We start from the raw sequence: 9,669 nt of genomic DNA on the forward strand, positions 1-9,669 counted from the left end.
TTTATACATATTTTGTTATTTTATTTGCAGTTATTTATNAAAGGGATTCTTGGAGGAAGTATGTTTCTAGCATAACATCTTCCACTAGCTCAAAAGCAGTCTGGGATAAAATCCATAAAATTAATGGGAAATATGCTTTTCACTTTGTGTCTATGCTGGAAAATAATGGCACAATAATCAGCGATATACAGGGTATTGCTGATTTACTGGGTGAAACATTTTCTGCTTTATCCAGCAATATTATGTATCCAAGGAATTTTCAAGCTTATAAAGCACAAAGAGAGAAACAAAATTTAAATTTTCATTCTTCATTTAATGAGTAATATAATGTGCCATTCACCAACACAGAACTACATACAGCGATTTCTCGCTTGGGGAATACTGCTGTAGGTTCGGATAAAATCCACTATAGCATGATTAAAAATCTGTCAAATAATTCCCTTTCTAATCTTCTGAATCTGTTTAACAGAATATGGATAGAACAAACTTTCCCCGACTCTTGGAGGCTATCTATCATTATTTCCATTCTCAAGCCAGGCAAAGATTGCAAGAATCCCTCTAATTACAGACCAATCTCTCTGACAAGTCGTTTTTGTAAACTCCTAGAGAGGATGGTAAACAGATGCCTGATGTTTCTCCTAGAGGAAAAGAACTACTTTTCACCACACCAGAGTGGATTTCGTAGGAACAGAAGTACCACGGACAATTTAGTAAATTTTGAAACATCTGTACGCGAAGCGTTTGTTAGACGACAGCACTTAGTGTCTGTATTTTTTGATATATAGAAGGCCTACGATTGCTGCTGGCGATATGGAATACTTTGTGATTTGCACAAATTTGGATTGTGTGGTAATTTGCCAGCTTTTATAAAAAACTTCCTGCAGAATTGAAGATTCCAAGTCAGGATGGGCAACACTTTATCTAGACCTTTCACGCAAGAAGAAGGTGTCCCTCAAGGCTCTATTTTGAGTGTGACTCTGTTCCTAATCAAAATCAACAGCATAGCTAACTGTCTTCCTCCTAGTGTAAAACACTCTTTGTACGTGGATGATTTTCAGATCTCTTGCCAGTCTAGTAATATGAGTTTCATTGAGAGACAACTGCAAATTTCCCTAAATCGCATAGACAACTGGTCCAAGACCAATGGTTTTTCTTTTAATACAGAGAAGACCTCATGCATCCACTTTTGCCGAAGGCGTGGTATGCAACTGGATCCAGAAATTTACTTAAACGGGGATAAAATTCCAATGGTGAATGAGGCTAAGTTTTTGGGTGTTCATTTTGACCAAAAACTGACATTTTTGCCACACTTCCGCAACCTGAAGAGTAGATGTTTAAAATTTTTAAACTTTTTAAAGGTACTATGCTGCTTATCCTGGGGAGCAGACAAAGTGTCGATGCTCAGGATTTATAGGGCCCTTGTCTGCTCTAAGCTGGACTACGGTTGCATTGTTTATGGCTCTGCGCGAGAATCTACTCTTCGGATGCTGGATCCAATCCATCATCAAGCTTTGCGTTTGTGCAATGGTGCCTTTTCGAACTTCCCCTGTTTAAAGTTTGTAAGTGGATGCTTATGAGCCTCCACTATCACTCAGGAGAGAACAGTTGTATCTTTTTTATTACATTAAATGAAAATTTCAGAAAAAACTTACAGCTGATTGTCCAGATACTCAGCTGGAAAGATTATTTGTTGCTCGGAGGAGTTGTGTCCATACATTCGACATAAGAATGGAGAATGTAAGCATTACAATTGACCTGAACATAAGCAACGTTTCACAGGCCGAGATTGATAATACACCACCCTGGTCTACCCCTGTGATAAATGTTGACTTTAGCTTAAAGCAGTTTTCCTAAGGAATCCACATTAGACTACATCTATAGACAGCACTTTGCAGAAATCCAACACAACTACAGGAATTTAATTTTCATTTACACTGACGGTTCTAAATCGGATAACTATGTAGGCTTAGCCTTTGTTTTTCAAAATGAAATTGTGGCAGAAGAAATAGCACCAAATTTTTCCATGTTTTCTGCGGAGTTGCAGGCTATTTATTTAGCCCTAAAATATATAAATAGGAAAGGTCATCGTTGCTGCGTGATTTACACTGACTCAGTTAGTGCACTTAAGGCTCTGATCTTGTATGAACGTAGTTCTCACTCCATAGTTATCAAAATAAGAAAACTAATTTGTCATCTTACTACGAGAAATTTTTTTGTGAAGTTCTGTTGGGTCCCAGGCCATGTGGGTATAAGAGGTAATGAAGAAGCTGATACAGCTGCTAAGTCAGCAAGTCCTTTTCAGCATGAAATGCCTATCGAAGGGAGTGATTTGAAGCTAGTTGTTAAAAAACGACTAGCAGAGAGATGGCAAAATATGTGGAATGCACATATTTTCAATAAACTTCATGAGATCATACATTTGATAGAGAATTGGACACACAAGAAATTATATGACAGGAGATATGAGGTTGTTTTTACTCGTTTGAGAATTGGATACACTCGACTGACTCATCAATACCTTTTGAAGGGAGATGATTAATTGGTATGTCAGTACTGTAAGTGTTAAACACATATTTTGCAACTGTGTTGTTTTTGATCAGAATCGTAGAGAGCATTTTGAAAATGCAAGCCTTAGAGACATTTTGGGCCAGAGGCCAAATTTGGTTGATATACTGGACTTTCTGACAGTCATTAATATGTATAGAGAAATATGATGATTTATTTATTATATAGTTTTATTTAATTTAAATTATTGTATATATTTTTTGTTGTTTATTTATATATTTATTATATTTTTGATTTTATATATATACTACCATTGGCTTTTTAATGGTTAAACTGTTTTGTATATATGTGTTTTCCTATTTATTTTATACACTCAATGATACCTTGTGTTGTGGCGCAGTATAGCCTGCATGGCGTTTGTGCCAATAAAAATCAACTAACTAACCAACCATCTTAGCTATGTCGCTGCCCTAGTTTCTAGTTCAGAGAGAGAGCGCTTTTATAAAATCTAACCCCTAAATACCTTTAGGTGGAAGGGAGAGTTGGCGAACGTTGTCTGTTTGGAAGTGTGTGGTGTCTTGTATATTTTTCTGACGGGATCACAGTTCTTGGCATGGAGATCGACGAACACAAGTACTAAGAATACATTTCGTTTGAGGACTCCCTGAGCTTACGGTGATCTTCTTTTTTATATTTTTTTGTGCGAGAGCTGATACGTCATTGACTCTTGTTGACGAAGTCGGTGCATTTTTCACACTCAAATGTAAACTTTCTTAGGTAGTTGTTGCACAAATGGTGAAATCGGATATAGTTTAAATTCCTCTGTTTTTTTGAAGTTAATTAATTGAAAATTTAGATGTATAAGCGGTTTGTACAAATTTGACAAAATCTGCTACTCACAAATATGTATAAATTAAATGCTATATAAATACAATTAAATCAGGTACAAACTTGTAAAAATTTTCTATTGTTATTATAGTTAACTTTTCTTTTTACAGCGGAACGTTCACATTTAATTAAATTGTTAAAAAATTTCAATTTAATCTATACATGTTACTTTACGTATATGTATATAATGTCTTCTGGCAAGTTAATTGTCTGTTTAATTAATGATGTAATAGATGAAATTGTTTTACATTTCAAATGCAGTTTCACAGTTTTTGTAAAAATTGATTCCATTTTCTAATCTAAATTAAAGAAATTTTCTGATTGTTGTGACAGTCCATCAAAAGGTAAATTCCGAATTAGGGGCATTGTATAATTATGTTCATTTTTATTTTGGTGACTGACACTTTCTAAAATTTGGTATTTTTTTTTTTTTTTTTATTTTCTCTCAATCCACCCTGCTAAATAATGTATCATTTTTTAATTCATCTAATTCATCATTTTTTAATTTTACATTTTTCTGAGATATATCACATAAATCATCATCGTTTACATTGCATGAATTTTCATATATGTCTAGTTCTAAAGAAAAAGGAATATTTGAAACTTCTTGCAGTAAATCTGCCTCTTTAAACATTTCATTCATTAAATAATTTTAAAGTATCTTTTAATAGCAATAGCTGTAGAATTAGAAAGTAATTCACAAGCTAACCTAACATTTTGTCATTGAAATTTTTGGCATGTAATATGCTCTTTTTTTAATTTATTGCAAACTATTATTTCATTGGAATCTATTTGAAGTAACTGTTGTAATGAGTCTGTTTATTAATGTATGATCTGAAGTTAGAACCCCTTGATGTGGGTTCCTGTCCGTGGTGAGGGGACCTCCCAGAGATGGTTTAGTAACTCTTCTTCACCATCCCTGGGATCTGAACGCCCACCCACGTGTTTGCCGTGCGTGATACCCCGTATGCCGGAAAGGGGAATCCTTGTAGTTGAGGGGCAANTCCTGTCCGTGGTGAGGGGACCTCCCAGAGATGGTTTAGTAACTCTTCTTCACCATCCCTGGGATCTGAACGCCCACCCACGTGTTTGCCGTGCGTGATACCCCGTATGCCGGAAAGGGGAATCCTTGTAGTTGAGGGGCAACTTAACGTCCCCAACACACTGCTTTGGCCCCTGCTTCGGATAAACGGGAGGCTCAAATCAGGCTCCGTTTGAGTCACTCGGGTGGTCGTTGAGTCATTCTTGACCTCGGCTTGGAGTCAACCGATCGATGCAGACTGGGCGGACGCGTCCCTGCTTGACAGTTCTGTCTTGTCAGTTCAGATGTGCTCTTCTTGACTGCATTGTGAGGGTATAGCTCCTGGGAAACCTTAGTGTGACGGTCTATGGGAGTTTCCCATGTGACGACATTCCCTTGTTGGGCCCCATGGTGGGTGGGGTCACTAGGAGCTGAATATTTATTTTTTAATATGGACCCAAAAACCATAAAACAACAAAGACCAGATTAAGTACCATGAAACAAGGAAAACAATTTCAGTCAACCTACTTATCTGATAATACACGCAACTGGAGAAAAACCTTTATTGAAATGCTCTCCTTTCCTAATACAAAAACTGTTTAAATCGACTATTGGACACCTGAAAAAAATTCAAAAATTGAGATCGGGAGATTTACTGATAGAAACAGCCTCACTTCAACAGTCGGCAAAACTCTTAACAATAAACACACTGGGAGACATGGAAGTGACTGTCACACCACACGGAAGTTTAAATTCATTTCGTGGTGTGATATCTGAGGTTGTTCTGATGTCTGAAGAAGAGTCAGGTATTCAGATTGGCCTTTCAAACCAAGGTGTCACTGCTGTTTGACGAGATGGTAAATTGATACCAACCAAACATCTTATCCTCACATTTAACAAGCTGACATTGCCATCTTTCATTACTGCAGGATACCTGCGCTGTTTAGTTTGTCCATACATTCCAAACCCACTACGTTGTTTCAAATGCCAGCGGTTTGGACATTCACAGACATCCTGCCGAGGGAAGAATGTATGTGCACAGTGTGGAATGGAAGGTCACCAGAGCACTGAGTGTACCACTACTCCATGTTGTGTAAATTGCAAAGACGCACACCCTGCCTACTCTCGCAAATGCTTTGCATGGCAGACAGAAAAAGAAATCCATCGTGTAAAAATAGTCAACAACTTAACCTTATCCAGAGGCACGTCGCATGGTCACTTCAAGTGCACCACTAAAACAAAAAACATTTGCTGCTGCTTTGCTTTGAAATCCACAAAGTCATGTGGGGTTCAAACCGATATTTTTGTTTCCCCAAAGGAATTTCTCACCAGGCATGCGAAATGTTTACTGATTACATCAAAAGAAACACCAGAAAAGGAGAGTATAAAACCAAAAACACCTTTTCCTAAAGCAGGGGTAATAACAAGGAACTTGGGTTATAAAAAGGCTAGTAAGAACCCACTAAACAAGCAGAGAGTAAAAGCGGCTCTCTCTAAATGTAAAAAATCAGAGGCTCACTCTATGAGTGAGATTTCTGATATATCTGATGAAGAGACTAATCAGGAGGTTACAACCAATATCACCTCCAAAAGAAAAACCCCCAGTTAGATTAAAGAGAGATGCTCTTACAAAGAATGCTACCTCAAACACATAATGGGTTATAAAATAATTCAATGGAACTGTCGTGGTTTCCACAACAATTTTTTTGACATTAAACACTTGACATCCTCTACTTCATCTCTCTGTGTGGCACTCCAGGAAATTCATCTGAAACCTGGATAAAGAATTACTTTAAAAGGATTCAATCTCTACTGCAAGGATGATGATAGCCACAACCGTGCCAGTGGCGGTGTGGCTATTTTGATTTTAAATCGCATTCCATCCTTATTGGTACAAATAACAACAGAGATACAAGCTGTGGCAGTCAGAATTTCAATTGGCATAACTGTCACAGTTTGCTCTATATACTTGCCACCAGATGTCAGAGTCAAGGAGAATGAACTGGATGCCTTGGTTGAACAGCTGCCAACACCATTCCTTTTACTTGGTGATTTTAATGGTCACAATTCTATGTGGGGCAGTCCTGACATTAACCGTCGAGGCAGGGCCATTGAGAGATTTATAGGTAATCAGCAACTGTATCTATTTAATACTGGAGAAGTAACATACTTCCATGCCCCATCAAGAACATTCACTGCCATTGATATATCATTAGCAACTCCGAATTTGTTTTCAGCATTTTCATGGGAGGTTGGATCTAATCCACTCTATAGTGACCACTTCCCAATAGTTTTAAAATATCAAGGCAGAGAAAGCTGTGAAACAGCCTGTCCACCACGCTGGAAACTGGAAACGGTAGATTGGCCTGCATCCTCCTCTTTGGCTAACATCACTGAGGAAATGGTCAATACTGCTGATATTAATGATGCAGTTGAAGTTGTCACTTACAGTATTATTCAGGCAGCAGAAAAAACAATGGGAAAGACATCAACTAGATACTTAAAGCATCCGAAATTATGGTGGGATTAGAATTGCGAGGTAGCATTTAAAGCAGAAAAGAAAGCATGGGGAATTTTCAGAAGATACCCCACTACTAGAAATTTGATAGCTTTTCAAAAAGCGAAGGCAAATGCCAGAAAAATAATAAGGCAAAGCCAAAGGGATTTTTAGAGGAAGTATGTATCTAGCATAACATCTTCCACTAGCTCAAAAGCAGTCTGGGATAAAATCCACAAAATTAATGGGAAATATGCTTCTCATTCTCTGTACTTGCTGGAAAATAATGGCACAATAATCAGCGATACACAGGGTATTGCTGATTTATTAGGTGAAACATTTTCTGCTTCATTTAGCAATATTATGCATTTAAGGAATTTTCAGGTTTGTAAAGCCCTAAGAGAAAAACAGTGTTTAAACTTTCATTCCTCATCTAATGAGGAATATAATGTGCCATTCACCAGCATAGAACTATGTACAGCAATTTCTCGCTCGGGGAATAGTGCTGTAGGCTTGGATAAAATTCACTACAGCATGATTAAATATCTTTCGAACAATTCCCTTTTTAATCTGCATCTTTTTAACAGAATATGGACAGAACATTCTTTTCTTTACTCTTGGAGGCTATCTATCATTATTCTAGTTTCCAAGCCAGGTAAAGATTACAAGAATTACTGTAATTACAGACCAATTTCTCTGGCAAGTTGTCTCTGTAAACTTTTCGAGAGAATGGTTAACAGACGCCTGATATTTCTCCTAGAGGAAAAGAATTATTTTTTATTACATCAGAGTGGATTTTGTAGGAACAGAAGTACCACGGATAATTTAGTAAATCTTGAAACATTTATACGCGAAGCATTTGTTCGACGACAGCACTTAGTGTCTGTATTCTTTGATATAGAGAAGGCTTATGATTGCTGCTGGCGTTACGGAATACTTTGTGATTTGCATGAATTCGGATTACGGGGTAATTTGCCAGTTTTCATAAAAAACTTTCTGCAGAATCGAAGATTCCAAGTTAGGATGGGCAACACACTATCTAGGTCCTTTGTCCAAGAAGAAGGTGTTCCTCAAGGATGTATTTTGAGTGTGACTCTGTTCCTAATTAAAGTTAATAGCATAGCTAACTGCTTTTCTTTCAGTGTGAAACACTTACTTTATGTGGATGACTTTTAGATTTTCTGCCAATCTAGCAACATGAGTTTCATTGAGAGACAACTGAAAACCTCCCTTAATCGCATAGAAAATTGGTTCAAGACCAATGGTTTTAGTTTCAATGTAGAGAAGACCTTGTGCATTCACTTTTTTTGAAGGCGTGGTTTGCACCTGGATTTCGAAATGTATTTAAATGGGGTTAAAATTCCAATTGTGAATGAGGCTAAGATTTTATGTGTATGGTTTGATCAAAAACTTTCATTTTTGCCACACTTGCGCAACTTGAAGAGTAGATGTTTAAAATTACTAAATATTTTAAAGGTATTATGCTGCTCATCCTGGGGTGCAGACAAAGTTTTTATTCTTAGGATTTATAGGGCCCTTGTACACTCTAAGCTGGACTATGGATGTATTGTCTATGGCTCTGCCCCCTCGATGTGGGTTCCTGTCCGTGGTGAGGGGACCTCCCAGAGATGGTTTAGAAACTCCTCTTTACCATCCCTGGGATCTGAACGCCCACCCACTTGTTCACCGTGCGTGGTGTCCCGTATGCCGGAAAGGGCGATTCTGGTAGTTGAGGGGCAACACAACGTCCCCAACACACTGCTTTGGTTTCTGCTTCGGATAAACGGGAGGCTCAAATCAGGCTCCGTTTGAGTCAATCGGCTGGTCGTTGAGTCATTCTTGACCTCGGCTTGGAGTCAACCGATCGATGCAGACCGGGCGGACACATCAGACTAGATGTGCTCTTCTTGACTGCATCGTGAGGGTATANTAAACGGGAGGCTCAAATCAGGCTCCGTTTGAGTCAATCGGCTGGTCGTTGAGTCTTTCTTGACCTCGGCTTGGAGTCAACCGATCGATGCAGACCGGGCGGACACGTCAGACTAGATGTGCTCTTCTTGACTGCATCGTGAGGGTATAGCTCTTGGGAAACCCTGGTGTGACGGTCTATGGGAATCTCTCATGTGACGGCATCCCCTTGTTGGGCCCCGTGGTGGGTGGGGTCACTAGGAGCTGAATACTTATTTTTAAACATGGATTCATTAAAACTAAAAAAATCATGTTCCAATGCACCACCACCAAAGGAGGACAGTTTGTCCAACCAACCAGCCTATCTCATCGTGCATGCTATGGGAGAAACAACTCTTTCTAAACGTTCCCCCTTTTTGATTCAGAAACTTTTTGAATCTACCATTGGGCATCTTAAAAAAATTCAAAAGTTGAGATCAGGAGACCTGCTCGTGGAAGCAGCCTCCCCTCAACAGTCTGAAAAGCTTATGAAGACAAAATCTTTAGGAGACATAGAAGTCACCATCACACCACACACAAGTTTGAACTCATCACGTGGTGTGATATCTGAAATCGATTTGATGTCTGAGGACGAATCCGATATTCAGATCGGCCTCTCAGACCAAGGTGTCACTGCTGTCCGACGAATCTCAATCCGTCGAGATGGCAAGTTGATACCAACTAAACACCTAATCCTCACCTTTGGAAAACCGTCATTGCCATCTTTTGTTACAGCAGGCTATTTGCGCTGCTCAGTTCGCCCATATATTCCAAACCCGCTGCGTTGCTTTAAATGCCAGCGGTTTGGACA

The 9,669-nt window shown here is 38.6% G+C and overlaps 2 protein-coding genes and 1 pseudogene across 2 annotated transcripts in view; all 3 read left to right on the forward strand.

Annotated features, from left to right (window-relative positions):
• Positions 1-1,728: 1,728 nt before the first annotated feature.
• On the forward strand, positions 1,729-6,201 carry LOC111635227 (annotated as a pseudogene).
• Positions 6,201-6,974, forward strand: LOC111635235. The gene has a single exon (XM_023380130.1). It carries the CDS (start codon positions 6,486-6,488, stop codon positions 6,942-6,944), a length of 459 nt encoding a protein of 152 aa, XP_023235898.1. The 5' UTR covers positions 6,201-6,485; the 3' UTR covers positions 6,945-6,974.
• Positions 6,975-9,103: 2,129 nt separating this feature from the next.
• Positions 9,104-9,669, forward strand: part of LOC111635228 — a 3,763-nt gene continuing 3,197 nt past the window's right edge. The window contains exon 1 of the mRNA XM_023380123.1: positions 9,104-9,524. Coding sequence (XP_023235891.1) covers positions 9,104-9,524 — 421 coding nt within the window. The remainder of the gene's footprint in view (positions 9,525-9,669) is intronic.

Source organism: Centruroides sculpturatus, unplaced genomic scaffold (assembly GCF_000671375.1).
Source record: "Centruroides sculpturatus isolate CEXI.00-Female unplaced genomic scaffold, Cexi_2.0 scaffold953, whole genome shotgun sequence".
Lineage (NCBI taxonomy): Eukaryota > Metazoa > Arthropoda > Arachnida > Scorpiones > Buthidae > Centruroides > Centruroides sculpturatus.